The sequence below is a fragment of the Castor canadensis genome, chromosome 13 (assembly GCF_047511655.1).
Source record: "Castor canadensis chromosome 13, mCasCan1.hap1v2, whole genome shotgun sequence".
NCBI classification, from domain to species: Eukaryota; Metazoa; Chordata; class Mammalia; order Rodentia; family Castoridae; genus Castor; species Castor canadensis.
The window spans coordinates 80855673-80883179 of record NC_133398.1 but is presented as its reverse complement, the minus strand read 5'-3'; the positions used below and the strand labels follow the sequence as shown (position 1 = coordinate 80883179).

The 27507-nt window shown below is 37.5% G+C and overlaps 1 protein-coding gene and 1 pseudogene across 5 annotated transcripts; both read right to left on the bottom strand.

Annotated features, from left to right (window-relative positions):
• Cep78 (centrosomal protein 78) lies at positions 1-27507 on the bottom strand. Of its 5 annotated transcripts, none has more exons than XM_074052100.1 (17): positions 27013-27507; positions 22911-23083; positions 22746-22818; positions 21214-21317; positions 17955-18129; positions 14880-14993; positions 13352-13416; positions 12965-13076; positions 10279-10296; positions 8993-9128; positions 7881-7926; positions 6383-6511; positions 3785-3862; positions 2645-2811; positions 1640-1802; positions 1276-1323; positions 1-593 (listed from the first exon to the last, which is right to left on the bottom strand). In XM_074052100.1, exons 1-17 carry the CDS (start codon positions 27263-27265, stop codon positions 69-71), a joined length of 2379 nt encoding a protein of 792 aa, XP_073908201.1. In that variant the 5' UTR covers positions 27266-27507; the 3' UTR covers positions 1-68. The 5 variants fall into 5 exon arrangements, with proteins under 5 accessions (XP_073908201.1, XP_073908202.1, XP_073908204.1 ...); XM_074052101.1 differs by having other exon boundaries at positions 6383-6508; XM_074052103.1 differs by lacking the exon at positions 1276-1323.
• LOC109694689 (deoxyuridine 5'-triphosphate nucleotidohydrolase-like) lies at positions 18202-21207 on the bottom strand (annotated as a pseudogene).

Genomic DNA, 27507 nt, shown 5'->3' with positions numbered 1-27507 from the left:
TGCAATAAAAACATAAGAAAATTTATTAAAATTTGAAGACAAAAAACATAATTTCAGAAGGATTAAACCTAGGTCAGGTGTGATAGAGAACAGATGCTTTCTTGAAATTCAAAATCAGATCCAAGAGTATCACTTTCAGAATTTTCTAGTGGATTGGGTTTACTTTTGTTTGTCTTGGATGAAACAGTCACTATTCTACTTTCTTTCTTGACAGAAATGTATTTTTTCAAAGATTCACTTTTAATTGGTTCATCATCCAAAGAACTATTTTCCCCAATACCTTTCCTTTTCCAATTTCCAGGCTGTTTCTCAGCAGAGTGTTTTTTGGTATATTCACCTGTTTTGGTCATTTTCTCTGAAGATGATCTGCTATTTCTAGACAACTCTTCTTCTCTTTGATTTCCAGTTCCAGAAATCACATCTGCTAAAGGAGAGCATGTTCTAGCAATGAGTCCTTCAAAAGACTCCTGCTGCTGCTCAGGAGATGGGGCTGCCAGATTGTCTCTGGAATTCACTGAGGCCTCCTGGGGAACTGGGGCACTGAAGGAGTTGAGAGGCAAAGGAATTGTAGCATCACTTGTAATTTTCTGAAACTGGAAGGAAAAATACAACAGAAATTCAGTGATGAACAAAGATAACCACTGAAAAGAGCTCAGCTGGAGATATGGCTCAAGTGATAGAGCACTTGCTCAAAAAGCACAAGGCCCTGAGTTCAAACCCTAGTACTGCCAAAATCAATTAAATGAATAAATAAATATTAAAAAAAAAAAAGAGTTCAAAGCTCCTATGTCACTCTATAATCTTACTAATAAGCAGTCAGCTGATTAGTCAGAAGATTTTTAGGGTCATTTTTTTCCTTAATTATGTACTTCCTTAGATATATTATATACAACACTTAGTTGTATTTAGAACTAGGTCTGCCGCATTTTTGGACTTTTATGTTTCCTGAAATTATGGTCCATTTCCTTTTCCCTCATTTAAAAAACAAAAACAAAACCTATTCACTAAGAAAATTAATTTCTTTTCTATCCTCCGTGCACATAGCAGTACCGGGTGCATGCCCTGAGTGAGTGCTCAAGCTGTCAGTTCCCGGGAGCAGTCTGAGACTAGCTGATGGGAGATGAGGCCCTAGGTAAGGCAGAGGAGAAACAGCAGAGAATTCCTGTGGCAGACAGGTTTTCCCTTTCATTCCTGTAACCAGCTAACTATAACATATTGTCTATTAGTTATGTTTGGAGTACTTATTTTTAAAAAATATCTGCATAATACTTGTACCTTCATTAGTGTTCCTTCATTGTAAGCTGACTGCATACAAATAGAAACCTAGATGAAATATGAATAGAATAGACATTTACAAAATTTTAAATTTGGAATATTTTCTCTAATCTTTCATTTCTTTCTTCACTGAGGATAATTTGCTTTAAACTATCCGAAGAACTTCCAGTTTTTATTTATCGTAACACAGTATCACAAAATGGGCTCAAATTTATTAATCTCAGACTTGGAATGGATCGCAAGAGGCTTTGGCTCCTAGGCACAGAATCTATTAGAGACAGATCATCATTATCACCTGTCTGACTCAGTAACTGCCTTTCTGCTAACCACTCTTGAATCACTGGGTTTTACTGGCTCCACTTACTTGGATATTTTGCATTTGTCCTAGGGCATTCTGCTTTGGATCTGGTTTTTCTCCTTCCTTTTCTTCTTTAGGTGGACTACTAATAGTAGAATTCATCTGGGGATGACCCAGTAAGTTAAAATCTGACTGATCTATACCAGCCATAGTGGCAAGCTGCCCAAGCCTACACAAGAGAAGGAAAGAAGGAAAAGGCGACGGTTATTACAATCACTTAAGCACAGTTTACATTTCTCCACACCTATAAGCATGTAATATTTGTATAAATGGATACTAAGATTCTAAAAGCTTAGAAGTCATTGTCCTACTCCAAAATACAACCTCCACCCTAATTCCTCAGGTCAACCCACATTCATGCTCTGGAACCACATCAGTTCTAATCCATCACTTGACTTTATTTCCTTACTGGACTCCCTTTTAAACATTTTCCTTCTCAGCCTCAACTTCTACCACACACCCAGTGCCTCTCACCTCCATCCTCACACATTTTACCACCTTTCTCTGAGCTTGTTCCATAGTGTCAGCCCATTCACCTATAAAACATCACTTCATCAACTACCTCCAAATCTCTTCTAGCAGCATACTTCGTGGCTGAGAACCACTGATCTCTGTCTATATCCATATCTACCTTGCAGATTAATAACCATTCTAATGTCTAGGGCAAAACTTAATTCGACTTTATTTAACAAGCAAAATGAATAAAGTCAAGAAAATTCTAATATATTCTGAGTATGTCCAATTAAAATTACCTTTAAATTAGTTTTTGGCAAGAACTATACTTACCAATTACTCTACCTACAGGTTACCTTTTTATGATGGATTTTCTACTAAGGCAAATTTGCTCTTTTGGATTGTTTTTAAAATTAATTTTCCATTAAAAAATTAAGTATATTACTTATAATTACACATTAAATATGGCTTATAGAAGCTATGAAAACTGTTCAAGCTACCTAGCAAACTACCATTAAAATCATGGAAGGAAGAATGCCCTATTGAGAATAAACTAACCCGGCATCTTTAAGGAGATCTAAGAAAGCATGGAACTTCTGAAAAGAATTCTCAATGCTGCCCAAAACTCCCTCATCATCCAGGATCATGCTTGTCAATGACTGTGCGTGAAGGGCTTCAGACAAAGAGAAATTTATATTTCTTAACTGGGCGTTTTCATGTTCCAGCTATAAAAGAAGATTGAAAACATGTGACAAAATTTTCTCATTGTCATCTAAAGGAAAGCTTTTGATCAACTAAAGTAAAATAAAGCATTTTAAAAAGGAATCTGTAATTAATCTAACTCTTTACCAGTAAAGACAATAACCATATCATATAACAATCTAAACCTGAAGATACTTAACAAAATTTCCTAATTTTAGCAAGCATAAAATTTAATGTACATGTTTTAAAGTCCTAAATCATACACAACTTATTAACTGTACAACTAACAATATCCACCCCTCTTGGGTTCTTGAAGCTATTGATCCCATGCACGTGCCTCCCTCTCACCATACATTCATCTAAAACCACACGTAAGCCACAATGTTTCTCAAGGCCACTTCAATCACCACGTACTTCTGCACGTACACTCACGCGCTCCTTACTTACTGAACGAGTACATGTCCCTCAATCCAACCCAGATACTTCCAAAAATTCCTCTTTAAACTTAGTGATAAATTGTACCCTTCTAGAACTATCTAGCTTTCATGCAATCTGTCTAGTTTAGTATTCAGAGTATAGCCTATCTTTCATTGCATTTTTACGTTTTCCATTATCTTACACTTTTTTATTCACTTTCCTACTTCAGTGTCACTAGACAATCACAGTGCCATTTATGTTACTTTATATACAGCAGAAGCCTAGTAAGTAATTTCGTTACTTATTAGAGAAAATAAAAGCTGCAGACAAATAAAATCTGGGAAGGGGGAACAAATTACAATCTTTATACATTTTTGAACATGCTTTTTGAAATATAATCACATGACAACAAATACAAGTAAATGCACAGATTAACATGGTGCAACCTCATTTACCACGCACTGCTTTCTCACCTTAAAGTTTTCAAGTTTATGTGTGTCTTTGTGTATAAGGCTTAAATCAAATCAAAACAAAACCAAAAAACAAGCTCTCAAAATATGAGACAAGACTTTTATTTACCTCACTGACTCGCTCATCAGCCTTAAGTCGTATTACTCTTTCCTCCTTTAACTGCTTTAGGCACTCCTCCAGTTTTCCCTAGGATGAAGGAAAAGGTTAACTATTGTAAGTAATTCACACAATGACCCAAACAGCTCTTCCAGCTAGATTCCAGAAGTGAACCAAACACTGCGATCTACTACTTATGTCATACCAGCCTAGTGAAATCAATAACCAAAACACAACACATTACAGATTTACTTAACTCTTTCCAGCACAGATTTATGGCAGCTCACATAACAGGCATAGACATATAACAGAGTTAGTGAATCAGAAATAAAAAAATTCAGGCCATGAAAGGAAAATCCTATTCTTATTTGTGGTTTCCTTATAATAGGAAATAACATGCTGAAAACAAATTATGTAATTGCAAACTAAAATGCATTTTTAAAAAGTACATTTCTTTATGTACTAAAAATTGTTCTAACAGTTTTCTAAGTATTATCTAATTTAACTATCGAAACCTACAAGGAAAATATGATTCTTAACTGCCATTTTACAGATGAGAAAACTGAGGCAGGGAGAAGTAGAGCAGCATACCGAAGGTCACATCATGAGGTAAGTAGTAGAGCCAGGCTTTGAATTCAGACACCTAGGTGCCAGTTGTGGTCCCAGGGGTGGTACTCTTCCCTTCACCAAGGTCAATAAAATAGGATGGCCGTGAGCAAACTCCTTTATCATTTTCAGGAAATAAAGACTCTAAAATCCTTGTGAGGGGGTCAATATTTGTGGTAGGCAGAATCCTAAAATGGCCTGCAAGATTCCCTCTTCCCAGGGTGTCCCAGCCCCTCAAAATAATGGGTGTTAAGATTGGGAGATTATCCCCGGTAGATATAACCTAATCAACCAAACCATTAAAAGGGACCAGGCTCTTTGTGAAAAAGATCTGAAGTACAAAAGGATTTAGACACCAGGGAAAGTCTCCACTGGTGGATAGGAAGAGGTCCAATGTTGTGAAAAGGAATGCAAGGAGGAGCCTGGAGGATCTATGAGGGTGCCCTGACTAAAAGCCAGCAAGGAAATAAGACCTCCGTTCTAAGTACAGAACCTAAATTATGCCAGTGCTAAATAAGCTGGGAAGTGGATTCTTCCTGGAGCCTCCAGATGACCACACAGCCTGACAGACACCTTGGTCTCAGCTTCATGATACTGAACACAGATACCAGTCCCATCCAGACCTTCTGTCTACACAACTGTGAACTAATAAAGAGGTACTGTTCTAAGCCACCAAGTTTTCAGCAACACAACCTCCAGGTTCATGAATAAAATAAATGACTTCTATTGCTTTAAGCCACTGTTTTGGAGTGGTTGGAGTGTGTTGTAGTAAATAAACAGAACATGTATATTTACTAAAACAGCAAGATATATTTTAAAGGCATTTGAATTTTCACTTAAACAGTCAATTTCAACTTCCAAGTTTAGTTTAACCTTAGCTATATGTATCGAAGGGGAAGTAATCTATTATATACTGACATAAGAAGAGAAAATTGGTACAATGTTCTAGAGTGATCTCTAGATCTTATAAATAATTCTGTCTGATTTCCCTAAGCAAATCTTCACAGATATGGGCAAGGCTTCATCTTTCAACATAATGCCATAGAACTGTAATAACTAAAATCTAGAAGAAAAGCTTCCAAATAAAAATAGTACATCCATATGAAGAAACTTCTATGAAGCCACTAAAAAACAATGAAAATAAAGGTCTCAAGAGTTAATGAATGTGGCAGGGCGTGGTGGCAGATGCCTGTAATCCTAGCACTCAGGAGGTTGAAGGGGCTAAGCAGGAGGACCTTGAGTCCAGGGCATGCTGGGTTACAAATTATCAGCTCCAAATTAAAGCTGAAATAAAATAAACACAGTATTTTTAAGGTGTAAAAATTTGTTATAAAAGTCTATTTTTCTTTTGTTCATACAAACAGAAGAATGAAATGAAACTAGATGTCAGGTTTATAAAGTAATGCAAGGTAGCTTTAATTTTTTTTAAATTTTATGAAAAGAGAATACCAATGTCAAAAGATTTTTTCAACTTTACTTTTATTAAAAATAACGTCATATTTTCTTCATAAGAAAGTTTAGCTTAAAAAAAGAAAGCTTAGCTAACTCACTGATTTTCTGGCCTGTAAAATAAGAGCCATGAATCAGCTGACTACATCATACTGAATTTCCTTGAGTATAGTTTACGATCATTAAGGGTCTCCTTAAATCCAATATCGTATGACTCTAAGAAAAGAAAAATGTATTATTCTGTGTTGGCAGCATGGTTCAAATGGTAGAACACTTGCCTAGGAAGTGCGAAGCCATGAGTTCAAATCCCAGTACTGGGGGAAAAAAAGAAAGAAAAAACACATTCGAACCACAGTGCCATGTATTGAGTTTTATTTCCTAGAGTTCATGCACACTTCTTTCCCTGAGTTCTAAGATAAGAAACCATTGAATGAGACATGAGTTAAAAGAGAGGGAAAAACAAGAGTTCCCCACCAGCTGCCCAGGGCCATTTTAGAATCAAGCCTCCACCAAGTAACAATTCTTCTCTGTATTCTAAAAGTGATAGCTTTGTACCTGTAATGCTTCTTGTTTTAAAGTGGTTTTCTCAGGCACTTCATGAACACTTTCTGAAGAATCATCAACCTCTTCAATTTCTGAGGATGAAGGACTTTCTACAGTCACAGTCACAGGAAAATCTGACTGCTAAAGAGAACAAGATTATATAATAACATAAACCAAATATTAAAGGATATCTAATCAAAGTGACCTTTCTGAGATATCAAGTCATTACCTATAAATGTCTTTTACTATACTTTAGCTAAAACAATCAGTAACAATAAAACCAACTCTTGCTGTGTAACTGTATAGAATTTTGTCATACTTGGTTATGATTTATACTTGGAATTGCCCACAATACTAAACTGTTTCCACATAACCAAGTTAAGAATCAGGATAAACAGATTTCCTGTTTTATACTGCAGGTAAGGAATTTATTCCTCAACATCAGACATAAAGAGTCTGGAAGTATAATTTTTAGGAAAATCCATCAGTAGAGGACTGATAAAGAATTAGCAGAATAATTAAAGTTAACTGTCATTAATAAGTACTGGAGTTTTTTTTTTTTAATAAAGCACATACATACACACAACTAAAACTGCCCCATCAAAACCCTCATTTTTTCCTCATCCTTAGGTCAAAACTAGCATGCTAACAATACAATTCTGTCAAGTTCCAATACCACTGCAATGTTGTTCAAGATGATGCTTTAAAAACTGACCTAGTTACAACCCCATAAAAAAATCTACAGATCAAAATAAAGAAAACCAGGATTACATAACTTTATGGAAAAAAAAGTCACTAAATGTAATTTCTACCATAAGCAGCAAATCCTAGTTTGCTAGTATATGGACTCCTCAATGACAAAAAATATGCACATCCTGACTTTTGGGTGTGAAGTGGGCAGTACTGACACCCAAGGTTAGACACCTAGAGTATTCTTTCCTCAATCTCAGAAGGGCCATCTTTCAAAGAACCTACAGTGTCTCCCAAAACAAATGGGAAGAAGAACCTGAAACTGACAGAATTAGCTTGCTTTAAGACTCTGAGGCAGTAGGATAGGGAATATCTATGGCCCTGGTGAGGGAGGAAGAAATGCTCCAAAAAAGCACAGGCTCTGGCATTTATAGCTTTGTTCTGGTTTTGAGATCTGGAATTTACATGTACTTACGTATCCCTAAAACAATATTTCTTAAAAACTTGAGGACATGTTTAAGTATGATAGCTCCATTTGTCAGGTCAGAAGTGGTGGTCAAATTTGTTTCATTGGGCAACAGCTGATTTATGAGGTAGAGAAATGGTTTCCGTATCTACAGATGAAACTGTAAGACACCCCCCAGTGTGTGCCATGTACACACAATTATACCATGGCGTGGGACAGCAGCCTGCAAAGTTTTAAATGGTTTTACTTCAGGAAGGGAAATATTTTTTTGTAAGGCTATACTCAGCTTAAAAGTACAGAGGAAGACCTTTCTACTCCAATCCCCTACATGTTATAAATATGATAAATACATACCTGCAGTTGATTAGTTATATCACGAGTTTTGATTAATGGAAAACCCCTAAAAGGAAATCAACAAATGAAATTATAGTTTGATGTAAATATACTATCAGATAACCAAACTTACTAGTATTATGTACACTATCCACACAGAACTCTGTATAGAACTAAATAATCTCAAAATAAGGACATAGAAGGTGCTGCCATGGAGGACGCTGAACAGACTTTAGAAAAATGGCTCTGAGATAGTTAAGACAATTCAGAATCTATGTCAGAGTAGCTGGGATTTCCAACCTACACTCTTTAATGATGTTAATCACTCTCTGATTTACAACTCCTTGTGATCAGGAGGGACTACAGGATGAATAAAATAATATCAGAAGAAGACATGGACCCATAAAGTTACAAAACTAAAATGTAAAATCGGGGACTCAGCACCAGTTTGTGTAATAATTTACATTAACATTTGTGAAAAAAAGTAGTCACTTGCCTAATGAAGACTATACACACCAATTGAATGTGAGCAACTAAGCAGCTATTTTATAGTACCTATTTCCAGTTCTCCTACTTAAAGTCAATTCTCTTTGCTTTCTAAAGCAATTATAATCCTAGATTGCTTGAATGTACCCAAGTCAGTCAATATAAAATAAGACAATAATCTAATTCACTTAGCATAAAATTATAGTACAACACATTTTAACAAAAATTACAATGAATAACTATACCAAGAGTAATGATTCACTAAAGTAAGAGTCTAATCTATTTCTTACCCGTTTTCACTAAAGTATTTCTCATGACTACAATGCCCTTTCCTACTTCAGTCCTGTGTGGCTTGGGTCAACTATACATCCTTTACTGAGACCTTTTCTCACCTGTATAACTAGCCTGTATAGCTAGCCTCCTATGACTCCCACGAGGTTAGTTATAACATGCTGGGATACTTACTGAGTAACTTGAAACTCCTAATTATAATTTTTTGTTTTTCTTCCTTAGAGGGCTCATTAGGCAGAAGCTGTAGGTAAGTCATGTTTTTCCCCTTACAGAAAAACCAGAAAACACCCATATAATAAAAGATCCAAAATAAAGAATTGTGAATGGCTAAAAGATAAGGAATAAAAATATCCTACCTGTTCCTTTTTGCACGTTCTGCAGTACGCCATGGCAAGAAACCAGACACACCAGGTGGTAGAGGCTCAGGAGTATTACATTCCTTATTCAGGGTGTGCTTTCTTCCATTACTTACAGGTTTCTTTGTAGCTAATCCTATGTTTGAAAAAGTGTCAAAGAGAATCAGCATGCACTAAAGATGTATAGATTAATTATCATATGCATACTCTTAATAGAAATGAGCAACTGACAATGATACCAAGGCCATTAAAACAGTATCTTCTTGCAAAATTCTCAATAGAAAAGCATTGTTTTAAACATATATGTTGAGTATATGAGATGAGAAGAACATGCAAAAGTAAATAAAAAAATATATTCCAAAGAATGAAAAATTATGTATCATGCAGAGATTCAGTGTTTCTGATTCTCAAACATCTTTGGCATTTCTGAATCTCAAGGATGGTTCCACATGGATACAGCCATGATTCCTGCCTCACAGATCCTTATGAATTAGATCAAAGTTTCAAATGAAGATTAATTTTACTATGTAAAATCTATCAAAGTTTAAAGACTGAAGTTTGCTGGGTGGCAGGACAGTCAATGTTATCCTCTAAGTCTAGTGATCTTTTGTGCTCATTTTATTTTATAAAAAACACCAATAAAACAAAACCTATTGGATAGAAGAATGAGACTTATCCTACATGGAACACCAGAGGGTCAAGTATCTTTATATGAAATATTTGGTAACAGAAGCTAGACCTTCATATCAATACTTTATTAGCACAAACCATATACTAAAATTACATCTAAATGTTAAATTATCTAATATTACAGAGAATAATATAGGTTTATTAAAATGGTTATATTTGTTCTTCCAGTCTATTTTACTATACAAGATCTATTTTAACAGTATTAGGATAGCATCTAAAATAAGGCGCATATTTCATCCAGTGTAATTTACTGATATTCACAGCATGGTACTATGTCACTTTACATACATTTACATGCCTCTTAAAACATAGAGGAGCCCTGTTCATTCTGTGCAATTCTATTTTTGTTTCTTAATTACCTTCACACAAAAAGGTATACATGTACATACCATTCCTTTCTTTTCAGAAAACGTAAACACATTTTAAATTAAAACCAAAATATTTTATATGTATCTTGCTAGGAGATGAAAAAAACTGCAAAGAAGTTCTTACCTACTGCACACATACATACATACAATATGAATATAACACAATTCACATAAATATTCAACCCTTGTTCTCACTGAAAGCTAAACTAAGACACTGATTTGGCTTACCTCTATGTCTCCAAATAACTGAGGCAAAAAAAAAAAAAAAAAAAGCCCAAGAAATAAAATTACTCTTAAAATAGCTCAGGAGAGCCTATAAACTGCAGTCACATTTCCATTTTCCTTAACCACACTAAGAAACAAGTTTTGTTTTTTTTTTAAATTCTCATCCTCTGATACCATTAAATATCACTAACTACCAAAACAACAGAATTTCTAATGTTTTACATATATTTTATATATTTTTATATTTCCCTAATATTATATCAAAACATCAACTGAAATACTTTTACATGATGTAAACTATTAGTAATAATACATGGTATGATGTTACAAATTTCAACTCATAAATTCTAACTGACTACTAAAATACAACTCTGAAATAAAAATCAATAGACAAATGCTGTAACACAACTACTAATACATTTACTACTATTTACTTCAAATAAGTTGTTCATTGGTTAATAATAAAATAAAATTGTATTTATGAACATATTTACAGTAAGATTTTAAAAAATTAATATTTAGTTTTTTCCTAATTATTATCAGCTTAAAATATTGATCTATCAACTCAATGAAATTTTGTGAATGTATTAAAAAGGGTAACTATGCATCATAAAATTTTGATTCAATATGAAGTGGAAAAAAAGAATGCCAAACTATACTTAAGCTACACGAAATTATGCTTACAGACAAAAGGGAAATATAAATATTTTTGAAAGGATCATGGAACTGGAGGAGGCTTCTAATCTGTCTCCATTGTTATGTTAGTGTAATACCTTCATAAAACCTAAACAAAAGTCTTCAAACAATACATTTTCTAGAACTGCGTTGCAATACACATAACAAAGTAAGTTCCACATTACCCACTTTTAAATGTACAGCCCAGTAGTGTTAAGTCAAACAACAATTTTTAAAATTTCAGTACATTTCTTTTCAACAAATAAAAGATTATTTGTTATTAATTGTTTGGTGATTTTGATGTATCTGCTATGTAACTCAAGTCACCACAAACCTTTTGCTGAGAAGCTAGAAGACAACGAACAAAAAAATATTATTTTGTTTCTTTTAAACTAGTCCTTATGCTTTACTGTCTCAAATTCAAAGTTATTATGAGAAAAGGAGAGTTTCATACTAAAGTTGGAGAAATTTATTTCACTTTATCATTCTTATCATAAAAAAGGATAAAATGTTCTAGAAAATAAGTTATGGGCTCTTTAGAAACAGTACCAAAATATTAGAACTCAATTATACCAAACTAAAATATTCAGGAGAACATGAAATTTATGCCACTGATTATTCAGTTTCATAAGAAATTTTTCTCTATTATACTTGGTCACAAAATTTTAGAAAATTTTAAATTCTAGATTAACTATTATTTGAAAAATAAAATATACATTATAGCAAACATTTAGAAAATGTTTTCTTGTCAGGCACAGTGGTGCATGCCTGTAATCCCAGCTACTCAAGATACTGAGGTGAGAGGACTTTGAGTTCCAGGCCAGCCTGGGCAGCATTCCAAGACCAATTCTCAAAACAACAAACCCCACAAAAAACAGCAACAGCTAAGGTTAATAAACTGGTCTGCAGCATTGTTTTATAAGGACTGTATATATTTTAAGGCTTTTCTTCATCACTAAAGGTGTTACTAGATTCAGTAACTTTAGTTAAGAATTTGCAAGGAGGGTTGGAGGTGTGGCTCAAGTGGCAGAGCAGCTGTCTAGCAAGAGTGAAGCCCTGAGTACAAACGTCAATACTGTCAAAAAATAGTAACAATAATAAGCTGCTTAAAATTTGAGCTAGTCCCGTGGCTCAAGTGGTAGAGTACCTGCCTAGCAAGCACAAAGCCTAAGGGAACAAAGGGGTAAAAATGGGACTGGGAAGAAATGTTTCCTATAGCATTAGTTTTTCATTGAAAAAAAACAAAAAACAGGGATGGCAGAGTGGCTCAAGTGGTAGAGTGCTTAGAACCTGACTAGCAAGCATGAAGCCCTGAGTTCAAACCCCAATACCACCAAAAAAACCAGGGCAGGCACAGGGGCTCACACTATAATCCCAGCGAGGACTGCAGTTGGAAGTCAGCCCAGGCAAAAGAAAAGTTAGAGAGACCCTCATCTCAACAAACAAGCCGCACAAGGTGGTACATATCTGTAATCCCAGCTATGAGCCAGATGCAGGTAAGAGGACTGCAGTCCAAGGCCAGCCCCACAAGAAAAGCACAAGACCCTATCTGAAAAATAACTAAAGAAAAAAGAACTGGTGACATAACTTAAGTGGCAGACTACCTGTCTACCAAGCATAGGCCCTGAGCTCAAACCCCAGCACCACCAAAAAACAAAACAAAAAATCAAAAAACACCCAAAAGCACTGTTAAAACTGTCATCAAAGGGCACGTCAAATTTCAACTGCAAAGTATGAGCAATAATGAGCAATCATGAAACATACTCAAAATGATGAACGTTTTATGAAAAACAAGCAGGAAAGGTGGTTAATTTAAAGTGGAAATACTAGCATTCCTTTCCTGACAACTGATTTACTATTTCTACATTGTATCCATTCTCACAATCTGCATCAGAACAATCACAGCCCCTACACCACAGTGCAGTCACCACTAGCTGATACTAACAGTGAGCAGAGATTTTAACTTAACATACTGGAACACATGAAGATAAAGAGCCAAGACAGAAAGGGTTACCGATTCTAATAGTAGCTTTTCCTTTTCGACTAGTTCCTAGAACTATAGTTCTCTTTTTCTGTTTAGCAGTTTTGGATGGTTCCTTCACTGATGGAGAAGTTATCCACTGGTACTGCAAAAGAGATACAGGTCATTTCAGCTGCAGGCAATTTCTGAGTGTCTGACCTTTACTGTAAATTATTAAGAAGTTCTATGTTAGTAAAAGATTTGCAATTTGAACTTCTCAAACACCAAAGGAAAGAATCACATAATATTTTCAAACACATACAAGCCACTTGATTTCACTGAAAACTTAATTTAAGATGGAGCAGCTTTCACAGTTTTATTAAAAGCAGAAGCAAAATAGCAATTAAAGAGAAATTCTTCTAGGACTAAAGTGCATTATACCTCTGACTTAGCACTCCTTCCATTCTGGAGAACTTTTTTGATAACTGCTTTCATCATAGAATGATCTAAAGTAAAATGAAAATTGAAATTGTAATAACTGCTTTCCAATGAATGGTTATTCCCAGTTAAAAACAAAAGCCAAAGAATTATTGCTTTTCCCGTAAAATTAAATATGAAATCCACATTATGTAATTATGTACTTATTCCCCTTTTGAATATCCAACTTCTTCCTCACAAACAAAGATGAGAGTTTGCTACCTTGCATATTGCCCCTTAGTGGCTACTATTTTGGCAGCAGGAAAGATCAAATCTAAATGTTTTGGATGTGAAGTGGCTTTGTGCAGCCTTGGAGAAAAAACAGTCTCGACACTGTCCAGACACTTACATATCTAAAAGGCAACTCACACAGTCAAACCAAAGATGTGACACTCCCTTAAAGTGCTCCTCTCCCAGCCTTCTTTCTCAGTAAATGGCACCATATGGTACACTTAATCATCTAAGACATTTTTACATGACTTCTTCTCTTCATACCTAACATCGGATCTATCTGCAAGTCTTTTTTGGTTAAACCCTGTTTTGACCACTTTTCACCCTCTAACCTTCCAAGCTAAGCTAAGCTACAATCCCCTCTAGCTTGGACCACTATAAAAGCTCTTAACTGGTCTGTTTCCCTTCTTAGCCCTATGTATAAGCCTATTCTCCACACCAGCTCAGCAGCACAAAACCCTCCTGTGGCTTTCAGCTTATTTAGAATAGCCCATGTTCTTACCCTGGCCTTCAAGATCTTACAGTATCCAGAAGAAACTAAACAGAAGTTTCATCTCGCAGCATGCCAGGTTCTTCCTCCCTCCATCCACACTGGCCTCTCTGCTTTTCCTTAAATACTCCACCCACCCTGCCAACCATGCCTGTATGCTCACTGCTTCCTTGTTCTGGAATGTACTTCCTCCAGAACTTCCATGAACTACTCTTCTCTTAGGTCTCTGCTTAATTGTCACTTCTCCAGTGAAGCTGTCCCCTACCAAACCTATCTAGAATAGTCCCACCTGCCCCCCATCTGTCTTCTTGCCTTAAGTATTTTGGCACTTTCAGCTGTTTAAAATCATCATTTATCTGTTTACTCATTCATATTTGAACTCCTCCAATAGAATGTAAGCTCCATGAGGAGCAAGACTTGCTCTAATTGGCTCACTGCTATGTACTTAGTGCCTAATCCAGTGTTTGGGCACACAGTGTCTGATTTGCAAATTAATGAAATGTTCTTTCTAAAAATTCAGAGGTTCCACAGAAAAGGAAATTATGCTGTTGATGGAGGCAGGCTTATTATCTGGGTTCACTTCTATTCACAGTAGCAGTCATGAGGAATTTACAAGTATAACTTATTTTAATCAGTAACTTATCTGCTAAAACACAAGGAAGTATAAACTTAGGAAAATAAACACATTAAGTTTAAAAAAATTGTCAATACACAAACAAATTATTTTTGTTCTGCTATTTGCTAATCATTAAAAAAAACATGCTGACATACCAATAAGTGGATTTTTTCTTATATCCAGAATGACCAGAGTTCTGTTGGTTTCAAGGGCCTCTAGTAAAGCCTTGGCTCCTTCATTGGTGAGGCCACACTGTTGCAGGTCAAGTGCTTTCGATGAAAGACAACAAGTCGTTGGCCAACGCTATACAGTTTAACATATAGATAACTCTCATTTATGCCTGAATATTCCTAAGCAAGACTAATCATGGCAGGTTTTTAATCTTGCACATTGAAAAAAATAAAAACAGAAAAGCATATACAAACACAATCTCCCCTCCAAAAAACCAAGCCTCTAAACCTGCTCCCCACAAAAAGCCCTTCTTAGATGTGCTATGATTATCCTCCTTTTACTACAATAAACCACCCTAGCTATACGTGTGTGTGTATGTGTGTGTGTGTACTTTTTGGTAGTACTGGGTTTGAACTCAGGGCCTCATCCCTGCTAGGCAAGTGCTCTATTGCTTGAGACATGCTCCCAGTCTTCAACCCAACATATCTTAAAATCAAACAGTTGAAAAGCAACTCTACACAATCAATCTGTAAGAGAAAACCATCACAGAATGACTCAGTTCATAATGAGCAAGCATGTTAGTGGAAGTATAAACATCATGGGCAAAGTCAAAGCTCCAAAATATCACTGCATTCTTTAGATCTTGGTCTTGAATTCCAAATGATCTCAAAAAACTGTACTAAAAAGGGAAAAGAGCTGTTAATTTCAGAATAAAAAATGACAAGTCTAATGAGATACAAATAACAAAGAATGTCTGAATAAAGATTGTATTATAAAAAAACCTCTCAAAAAGGGCTAGCAGAGTGGCTCAAGAGGTACAGCACGTGCCTAGGAAGCATGAGGCCCTGAGTTCAATCCTCAGTACTGCCAAAAAAATAAAAATAAAAAAACCTATCAGAAAAGAATGGTGATCAAGAAGTCGTTCTCACTAAAAAGTCAAAGAACAGAACAAATACTAACAGTACTGCTCATTTAAACTCAAAAGAGATGGTTACAAAAGCACAGGTAGAAAAAAGCTTACATCAGAAGAAAATACCAGTCTTTTAAAAACGCCATGTATATCCCATTATGTTAAAATAACTAAAGCCATTCAAAGCCCCATATGATTGACTACATGTCTATGCCCCCCCCAAACTCTGTATGTGGAAACCCTAGTCCCCAGTAGCATGGCATTAGGAAGTGGGGCCATTGGTTTAGATATGGCTTGGCAAATGGAGCACCCATGATGGGAAAAGAGGCTAGCGCTCGTTCACACACTATTGTCTGAGGTAAAACAAGACAGCTTTTACAAACAAGAAAGAGCGCCCGCACCAGGTACTGGATCTGCCAGTGCTGATCTTGGGCTTCCCAGCCTCCAAAACTGTGAGAAATAAATGTGTTTAAGCTACCCAACCTATGATATGATAGCCAAACGAAGACACCCCATGACACACTACCCAAATTAATAAAAATAGTCAATAATTCTCACTAGTAAATCAAATGAAGACAAATTATTAGTAATGAATAAAGTGTGACTGTTCACCTACCAGAATAGGCTAAGAGTATGTGACAAAGGCCTTTAAAATGTGCACACTCTTTTTTGTATGGTATTGGGGATTGAACCCAGGGTCTTGCACATGCTAGGCAAGCACTGACTATAATCCCAGCTTAAAATGTGCACACTTTTTAAATCCAGCAACTCTCTTAAGAATTTACCTGAAGGAAATAATCAAGAGATGTGGACAAAAATGCATATCAAATCATTGCTTATAACAGTGAAAACTTAGAAATTCCTTATTTATCTCAAAGGAATGAAAAAATGACAGTATCCAGTAATGGAACAGTTTTAATGTACTATGGCATCGTAATACCATGGGACAGTCACTAAACATGATGCAGTAGATATAAGCTTGATGTTAAGATGCTCATGCTATAGTAAGTGGAAAGAGTTTTAAAATTTACAGAGCAATACCAAATTGTATTAAAGGGGTGGGCTCTCATTTTTGCAAAGTTTAAAGAGACAACCCAGCATTTATGAGCATGCAGGCCTCACATATACTGTTATTTAAAATGGCACAGCACTTCTGGAACCCAAGTTGGCAACCTGTATCAAAAGATCTTAAGAATACATTACACCCACTGGGCATGGTGGTGCACTCCTGTAATAACAGCTATGCAGGAGGCAGAGGCAGGAGCATTGAGTCTGAGGACAGTTCAAGTAAAGGTAACATGAGACCCAACGTCAAACAGTAGACCCTTGGTATCCACCAGTATATGGTTCCAAAGAGATCAAAGTTAAGGAAAAACTGTGAATGCTTAAAATGCATAGAGTTTAAACACAACTTAAGACAACATGGGACTGACTGAGAGCTTCTCGCATCAATTTAGTTGCATAAGGCATGCACTGGAATCCTGGGAATTATTTTTTGAACAAGCTGGGTTAAAACTGCATATAATAAATTCAAAAATAGGGTACGCTTACTGTAAAAGCAAAAAGGACAGGGGCGTTGCTAAAATGGTAAAGTGCTTGTCTAGCAAGTTGAAGCCAAGTTCAACTCCCAGTACTACCAAAAACAAAAAGTTACACTGAAGTCATTCCACTTTTAGTAATTTACCCTACAGAAGTAACTCCAATGAACACATTTACAGTAGGGGAAAGTACAAACTATGTAAACATCACATGACAGGGAATTAAACTATCGTGCATCGATATAAAGGAGTACTACATGATGCATCACTAAGTAAAAACAGTAGGGCTACAGAACAGTAAGTTCACTAGAACTCTATTTTTGTAATCTCTAATTGTACAAATACATCTACAAGAAAAAGGCTGAAATATGTACGCCTAAGCGAACAGGGATAGCGCTGGGTATTTTGATTATAGGCAACATGGTCTTCTTTTTTACTCTGAATTTTCCATGAGGAATATATGTAAGTTTTATTAAAGTTTAAAGTACAATAAAAGTTATTAGGAAAAAAAGAAGCTTTCAAAATATTTTTTGATAAACATGGTGCTAAGGGCTAAGCATATTTGATACTAAAAACTCACATTTCCAATGTTAGAGGCTCATTTAATTTACCTTTAAGCCATAAATCTTCATTAAGAGAGTCTGCAAAAGCACGTGCACCCAGGTCACCAACCAGCGTGTTACAATTCAATGTGATACGCCTTAGGCCAGCCATGCAGTCAAGGTCAGGTCTCCTATAGCGAAGACTCTCAGCCCAGGTCTCTTCATGCCTTCTTATGGTCTGATACTTCAAAGATTTAACAGCATAAAACTAACATGCTTGAATAAAGAACAGGAACCCTAAAAGGAAACTAAGTGTAGCTGATTATGTCAGTGTTTTATACACACACCTAACAATATATGCTGAGAATCAGCCTGCCCTCAGTATATTAAACAGAAGACTCTGGACATAAGAGTCTCAATTCCAGTCTGCCACTTATTAGTTATATAAACTGACAACTCAATCAACTTTTAAGAATTTCAGTCCAGCACCAGTGGCTCACGCCTATAATCCTAGCTACTCAGGAGGCAGAGATCAGAAGGACTACAATTAGAAGCCAGCCCTGGGCAAATAGTTCTCGAAACCCAATCTTGAAAAACCCACCACAAAAAAGAGCTAGTGGAGTGGCTCAAGCAGTAGAAGTGCCTGCCTAGCAAGCATGAGGCCAAGTTCAAGCCCCAACGCCTCCAAAAAAATCAGATTAAAAAGAATTTCTTTTTTTTTCTATCTGCTAAGGTAAAGAACTGGTTCTAAATTCCATCACTGCTGAACCTCTAAGTTCTATCATTCTGTCCTCTAGTGCTCTCCAACACTTAGGTGGGTATCCTGCAAGTAAACATTTTTTAACATTTATCTTATTCATTAATTACATACATAAAGCTCTATACACAGACTTTATGTACCTTATAAACCATACAGAAACAATGGATTCTTTTTTTTTTTTTCATGGTACTGGGGTTTGAACTTCAGGGTCTTGCACTTGCTAGGCAGGCGTTCTGCCATCTGAGCCATGACTCCAGCCCTTTTTGCACTGGTTATTTTTGAGATAGGGTCTCCCTTTATGCCCAGCCTGAACCATGAACTCCTGTTTGTGCTTCCCATGTAGCTGGAATGACAGGCCTGTGCCACCACTGTCAGCTTTTATTGGTTGAGATGGGGTGTTGCAAACTTTTTGCCTGTATTGGCCTCAAACTATGATCCTCCTTGATCTCCACCCTGGAGGTACTAGGATCACAGATATCTTTTAAATGATACAAAACCACAGAAGCGCTAATATTTGGTCCTAATTCAATGGATCTCACATTCTTCTTAGGACATGTATACCAACTTTACAGGCCAGTCTGACATGCATTAGGAAGTGGTTGGTTTGATTTTAACCACAGGTATTATCTTAAAGACTATAATTAGTTCTCTACTAAATTTACTAAATTTACATAAAGAAAGTTTTGATAATAAGGAACACTGATTTTAAAAGAAAAAAATCATACTTGACTCTTGAACAACAAAAGACGCAAAGCTCCTTTGACATGACACTCCAAAAGGAAAATTGTTAATGTCATTTTCCTATTACAAATAACTGTATAGAAGCAACAAGAGGAAATAACAGCAAACACTTAACACTGTGCGTACTATGTGGCAGGCACTATTTTAAACAAGTTAGCACATTAAGCCTTAGAATGATCAGTGAAGTGGGTTTTCCTGTTATACATGTTTTATAGACAAAGGTATAGTAATTAGTTCATGGTCACAAAGTATTAAATGAAAGAACCAAGATTTGAACATAGGCCTGTCTGGCTTCAGAATCTACACTTTTTTTTTCTTTTTGCTGAAGAGGTATCTTCACTGAATTAAATAACAATTTTTAAAAATCTGTTGATAATACATTTGATTTAAAAAATGTTTGCATCAGATCACCACAAAGCAGATTTACATGCAATTATCAAATGCAGAAAACAGAAGAAAGTAAGTTTCTAGGTGATCCTAACAATGGCATACTTTATTGTAAGAAAATTTAAAACTTTTACAAATGTTAAAACTATTAAGTGTACAATGGTGCAAAACACCAATGATTTAAGCAAAACCTCTTAGTTTTTAAGGAAAAAAAGTATGTTTTTCATTTTCTATTCTTGACCCAAATTTTAATTCTTTCCAGTAGGACCAAAACATCCTGAACCCCTTTAATGTCATCCAACACCTGAACTTCTTCTACTCCTGCATAAAAAAAAAAAATCCATTCTCAAATGAGCTGGGCAATTCAATCACCTTTTTTTTACTTCAAATTTCTCTTTGCCAAAATTAAACAGTATAATGTCAACATTTCCTCTATAATCATCTATGGCACCAGCTCCTACATCTATGAAGTGCTTTATAGTCAAGCCAGAATGTTGTGCTACTCTTCTCCAGCACCCAGAAGGAAGTACTACCTGTTTTTCCTTTTTTATTTATTTATATTTTTTCCGGTGCTGGGGACCAAACTCAGGGCCTTGCACTTACCAGGCAAGCGCTCTTCCACTGAGCTAACTCCCCAACCCCAGAAGTACCCATATAATCATAGGCACTCTACAGATCTCAGAGACCCTTGAGTCAGAGCTGAGGTATGTTCCAAGAGCCGCACAAAGCGGAGCCACATGCCACCCTCCTCCACAGGCTGGGGGAAATGGTGGTTAGCTCTTCAGAGCAAAGCATGGTGGAGCAAAAGAGCAGAATCCATACTCTTAATCACTGTTTGTCTCAAGAGTTAGAGTACTTGCTCTGTAAAGGCCAAAGTAAACATTTTCAGCTTTGTAGATCAGTTTCTTTTGCAAATAGTCAACTTGCCTGGAAAGGGTGAAAGTAGTCATAGTAACTATGTGAATAACTGGACATGGCTGTTTTCCAAAAATCTTTACATACAAAAACATAGGAGATGGGCTACATTTGGTCCACAGGCCATAGTTTACTTATCCATAATCTTACTATTTGACTACAAAAGATTTCATGTCAAATTAAGTAATTAATTTTAGGCCTAATACAGTAGTTAGAACCCCTATAAAGTTAATGCATCATTAAAATTATTTTTAACTGCTACAACAAACTTTGTCAATAACTAAAAACACACAGAAGTATCAGTCATAATGTATTATACTTTATAAGTTTCTCTTTTCTAAGATTTTATGTGCATACCTTTACTAAGTGGTAGACCCAAGCTGAATACTGGTCACATTCTTGCAATCAAACTAAAAATTGCAATCACCATATGAATCAAGACAAAAATAATTGTCACCTCATATCAAATATTAATGTGTTTCAATCACATAATATATTTTCACAAAATTTTTAACATAAAGTCACCTTTAAGATCTTGGCCATGTGATCTGCTCCCTGCCATGTCAGATTACACCCCGAGAAGTTGACTGTTTTAAGAGTGACAGAGTTCTTTATACCTTGACAAATAACTAAAAGAAAAAACAAAAACAAAAAGCACTGTATACAATAAGACGAAGAGCTTAATCAACCTGGTTGATCTTGATTTATTTACTATCTTGTGTCTATGCTGGTTTATAGCTGTATTCTTAAAATCACTCTACAGTCTTCCCAAACAACTAATGGACTGGCATCACCTAACACATGTCAGAACAAAGTGTCATACCAATTTGCAGCACTAGTTTTATTCTATTTAGTTTATGGTTTGAAGTCTCCCATAAGTTCATGTGCTGCATACCTGCTCCCTAGATGGTGGCATTATTTAGGGAAGCACTAGAAACTGTAGGAGGTGGGCCTAACTGGAGAAAGTGGGTCACTGGGGGTGGGTCCTTGGGTTTAGTTTGTCCCTGGCTCCTTCCTACCTCTCAGCTGTCTGTTGGCAATGAGGTGAAGAAACTACCCCCCAGCACACACTCCTGCCACCATTATGTTTGCCCAAGCATTTGGAGCCAGACCACGGACTGAACTTCTGAAACCATAAGCCAAAATAAATCCTTCCTCAACTTACTCTCTCAAGCATTTTTGGTCACAGTGATGCACAAGTAATTAATACAGGTGCTAAAATTCAATACTTTGAATATTGCAAATTTATTCCTAACCACACAATAAAGAACTACGTATCTTTTGAAACAAAGAAAAAAAAAACCTAAAGTGCTTTCTATTTTCATTTCCAATGATATATGCACCTTGATCTTGATCTTCAATTGTGGATAACGAATCCACAACGAATCCAATTGAAATGTCAACTATAAGTCTATAATATAATTGCTATTCAATTACATAAACTGCTGTCTAATATACAAGAGTCATAGAAGCTAGAGAACCAGAAATGCTGTTCTCTCAAATTGAAATGCAGGCATTCTTAACTCTCCAACCATGACAACACACGATGAACACCCATTAATTCTTCAGGACCCCAATCTACATTTACCTTCTATAATTTCTATCATGACCTCCATCCCCCCAAAGCTTTTGCTGACCTTTTATATACTCCTATAGCATTCTATATATATTTTCTATTTTAATGCACACCACAGTATATTAAACTACTATTACATTTTACCTACTTAAAGATGATTCTTTTTCCTTCTTTACATATTGCTATATCCTTCCCATAAAATTTCCTAAGAGAAACCCTAAAAGATGAACAATCACAAAACAGAATACCAAACAGTATAGGTTTGTGGTTTAATACAACCTTAAGAAAAGTTATTTCAGAGCATATTCAGCATGACAAGCTTTTATGGTAGAAGTAAGACTGGACCAAGGTTTGAAGAGGCACTGAAAGCAATCCAGATAGAGGCAGCAGCCAGGAAAAGTACTGACAGGGGTTAACATGGCATGTAGGCAAACATGAGACCAGTCTAACAGCCAAAGAGTTAAACAAGATTAAAACTCACTTTCTAAACCTCCATCTCCAATTGGACAATTTGCAAGAGACAGGTGCACCAAAGAAGTCGATTTATTCAATCCCTTTAATAGGGGAAAAAATTAAAAATATGTTGAGCATTTCCTTCCCCAAATCAGCTATCAAATGTTTGACAGCCATACTGGAGAAGGCTTACCTTTGTTAAAATAGTTAAATCTCTCTCTCTCAGAACTAGTCCATTTAGCTCCAGGTTCCTTAGCACACTTGATGCACTTAAACAACCTTTAAGGGCTTTACATAACTGGAAGGTCACATCTTTGGATCTTATTGCAGGTATACGACTTCTGCAAGCTTTGTTTATGCCAGAACCTAAAGCAAAGTTATTGTAAAATTAGTGATTTTAACCATACAGCTTATCATTAAAAAACATCTGCTAAGATTCTAAGGCACAGAAATGAACTATGTCCTTAAAGGTTTTTAAGGAGAGATACATGAAAACTCAAAGCCACATGATATAAACAAAAAGCATGTATACAGAGGTTCTTCCACAGGCAAAGAAGTTGCATCTGAGGGATGGCTTCAAGAGAATCCTGAAGCTGAATCTACAAAGATAAGAATAGGAGTGGGTGATCCATTAGCCATAGGAGTGGAATATGTAAAGGCATCCAAGATTGACGCCTACTGGGCATTGTAAACACTGCAGGTGGGGTGATGACACCCTGCAGGGGTAAAGAAGAGTTGGAAATTGAGAGAGGAGACTGAGCCAAGCCTGGGAGAGTTAGCTTTTATCTCCCAAGTGATGAGAACCAGGGTTATCACTGACATAAAAAGGATGTTCCTGGCAGGTTAGAAAAATGTGTCCCACTGTTGGAGGATCAATTAGATAAGGGGAATGACTAGAAAGAGGTACTGTTTCACAAAGATTGGAAAAAATACCCTTTCCTCAGGACTAAGTAGCCCCATTAGGGTTGGGACAGACAGCATGGATTTCAGTGCCTTTGTGAAGGAAGAGGACAAGCTATGCGACCAATATGTGCAGGTCCTATGCAAGTGAGCCACTTTAAACCTTGTTGAAAGCATGTCATTTCAGTTCAGAAAGGTCACTTGAACTGAAGTAGACAGATGAAGTGACGGAAGTGAGGTGCAGGGGCAGCAAAGCCAGCTAGGAGCTTCTGCACTGGCATAGGCAAGCACAATTACTGCTGAACAGTGACACCTAGGAAGTCAACACCTATGGTCCAAGCAAGGAACCAGAGGTTCAGGCCTGTAATCCTAGCTACTTGGGAGATTAAAAACAGGAGGATCAAGGTTCAAGGCCAGTCTAGGCAAACAGACCCCATCTTCAAAATAACCAGAACAAAATGGACTTGGAGGCATGGGCTCAAACAGTAGAGTGCCTAATTTGCAAGTATGAAGCCCTGAGTTCAAAGCACAGCTCACCAAAAACAAACAAACAAACAAACAAAAAAAACCCAAAAACTATAGTCCAGACCCACTGTATGCAAGAGAAGATTCAGCAAAGGGTATCTGAAGAGAAATAGGCTGGAATACATTTTTTCTTACATTCGGTATAAAATATTGGGCACAATCAAGCATGCTAGCCTTCACTGTAAGGTCCCTGTCATCTTTCATTTCTTTTGATTTCAGTTACTACTTTGGATAAATAAAGTCCCTTCAGAGGCACAGAATAGCTCCAACATCTGAGATGCAGAGAACAATGTGATTTCTCTTTGGCAGTGGGTATGTTGAGCTGTCATTGCACAAGAGATCACAGATGGTGCTAACCATCTAGGTCCATGACAGTGGTTAAGTTTTTAAATAAATAATCACTTCATCTCCTAGATTGTCACACCTTCCCTCTCAGCTGGCTACTTTCTCTCACAAACATATTCAAGTTCATCCATACTAAACATATCTTTCAGACCTATAATTTTCTCAGTCTTCTCTATGGATAACTTGGGTCCTTCTCCAACCTTCACACGCCCAAATCTATATCTTGGGCCCTGACCTGCCTAGCAGATATCTGGACATGATCTTAAAACATTAAAGATTAACTAAGGTCAGCTCCTACCCTAATCCTGCTTGTTGTGTCAAAAGGAGAGAAGCTGCTTTTAAGTGTCACCCAAGCCCGTGGCCTTCCATCTTCTAACTTACCGCCCTCTTCAATATTGGAAATCTAGCCCTCTTTATACCTTAATTTGGGCTGTTTGGTTATAATTCACCCTCCTTCCAACTTGAATTTGCCATCCATATGGAGGTAAGAGTGAGCTCCTAATGCAAATCCTGCAGTTGTTCCCCACGACCTTCAGGTTAAACACTGAACTCCTTGTTGGGACAGACATTTGACCTATTTGGACCAGGTTTCCAGTCTCAACTCTCTGTTCTTTCTTAAACCCAAAATTTAGTCTTGTATCCCAGCTTGCCATTTCTATGATTCCTTCCCATTTCTATGACTTCTACACAAGCTGTTCACATCTGGCTGGCCTCTACACATCTTTTTAAAGGATGGTACCTCCTCCAAGAAGCCTTCCTTGAACCTCCCTCTTCTGTTCCCTGTGCTCTGCAGAACTGGGCTCCTGGGGTCATTGTTTCCGTACTTTCTCCCCAGCAGAAGGGAAGACTTTTCAGGGCAGGGGCAGACAGAGCTCACTGTAGTACTAAGAGTTACCACATAGAACCTGCTTCAATCCTGAGAATCCATTGACACAGAGTTGTTTCACTACCTTTTTTCTAAGTGTGAAAATTAGTTTAGAAAGTAACTTGCTCCAGGTCACAGAGTATCAGCCCTGGAATTCAAACCCTAGACGGTCCCCTACACACATGTACTTTTCTTATATGATGCTTTTTTTTTTTTTTTTTGGTGGTACTGGGGTTTGAACTCAGGGCTGCAGGCACTCTACTACTTGAGCCACTCCACAAACCCTGTTTCATGCTGGGTTTTTTCGAGATATGGTCTCAAAAACTATTTACCCAGGGCTGACTTCAAACCTTGATCCTCCTGATCTATGCCTACCGAGTAGCTAGGATTACCGGCATGAGCCACCGGCACCTGGCTATTATGCTACTCTTAAAAAAAAAAAAAAATTAGCTATAGCTATCTATATAAAAAAAGACATGAAGAGTCAGGTAGGAACAGACATGATGAGTCACAAATTTTTTGCCACTGTGCATGTCTGTGAATGATCATGAAAGCAGCACAAATACTTATTTGGGGGTTACAAATAATATCAGATTGGTGAATCTGCAAATAAAGAAACTGCAAGTGAGAAAAAAACTACATCAACATGTTTTAAAAAAGTAAGTTGTCACTGAATCGTCAAAGCTAGAATGCCTTTTGTTTCAGTACATATATTTTCTTCCTTTTTTATTTTCAATTATCCTCTACTTTTCTGTATTAAGTATGTAATTAAGGGTGAGAGAGAGGATTCTAAAATTAACATTCAAAAAGGAAAGAGAAACTCGGGACAGAAGCATTAAGAAGTGGAATCATTTAGCCAGAAGATCATCCTAAACGTACCCCTGAAGGGCAGAGTTAGTTATCCTCAAGTGACATGAGTCAGTCTCAATGTGGCCCCACTTCAAATCTCTACGGCTCTTCGCGAGGGGGCGGTGACTGCAGGGGGCATCTGAGCTAACACCCACAGTAGGAACTGAACGTCCCTTTGGAACAGTTCAGGCTGGATTCAGACTTAAACTTCACGTTTCCCATCCATCTGTAACCAAATCTCTTTTATGCTCATTTGATGGTAACTAGTAAGAAGATGTGATCTTCTTTCAACTTAAGCAACTACGATTGAAGTCTTATAATGTACAAAACGTTGTCTATGTGTTAGAAAGAGTAACACCGTTTGGTCACATCATGATTTACCTGTTTTGCAGATAATCAGAGGGTTTGGATCCCCTCTCATACTACTTTACATTTAGAAACTCGATCTGTAAAGTCCTTTAAAAATTCTTACAAACGCATTTTAAAAAATGAAAAAGGGGAGGGGGGGAGGCTGGGATGTATTCATTTCCTAATCAATTATTCCTGTATCAGGAAAATTGAAGAGACATTCGGTGCAACAGGGGATAGCTGGCCAATGTCGTGTAAGCGTCCTACAAGCATCATTCCTTGCACTTGCCATATACAGCTCTGGTCCTGTTTACAGAAGCCCAGAGTTTAGTGACTCACCCGGCTGGTAAAGAGTCCCCGGGCCCCTTGTCCACCGCATACTCCCCGCACTGGGCACCTGCCCAAGGGCCCGGCCTCCACCTAGCGCATCGCCCGAGGGGCGCGGGAAGCGGGAAACACAAACCTGTCTCCCCGAGCCACGGCTGGCAGAAGCTCTTGATGGCGACCAGGGGCAGGTCTTTATTGATCTTGAGGGTGCTCAGCAGCGGCGCCCAGTCCACCACGCGGAGGCGATCGGCGTTGAAGTCCAGCACGCCCTCCCGCAGGCAGGAGCGCAGGGCGGGCAGCGGCACCGAGTCCTGCAGCGCGCACAAGTACTCGTAGTGCGAGAAGAAGTCGGCCGCGCAGTTGCGGCGCAGCTTCACCGAGTCGATCATGGCGCGACAGCGGCCTCGGCGACCCCGGAGGGCCCTCGGCCCTCACCGCTGCGGTCTGACACCCGTGCGCAAGGGTCGCGGCTCGGCCAGAAAACCCACCTAGGCCGCGGGCCCCAAGCTAGGCCTGCCCCTCCACGCCGCACTGCCGCGTCACCTCCCGCCGCGCAGCCCCGGCCGTTGGCGCCAGCCGCATCTCCCTTAGCTGCGCGGGGCTGCGATTCAAGCCGGCCGGCGGGTTCCGG

Bases quoted from the DNA above. Each gene is read 5' to 3' on its own strand.
- Cep78 (XM_074052100.1), bottom strand. From the start codon at position 27,265: ATGATCGACTCGGTGAAGCTGCGCCGCAACTGCGCGGCCGACTTCTTC. The intron at 6,512-7,880 runs GTATGTATTTAT...TGTTCTCTTTAG, and splicing joins ATATAACTAATCAACTGCAG to CAGTCAGATTTTCCTGTGAC. The intron at 3,863-6,382 runs GTACAAAGCTAT...CCTTCATCCTAG, and splicing joins TAAAACAAGAAGCATTACAG to GGAAAACTGGAGGAGTGCCT.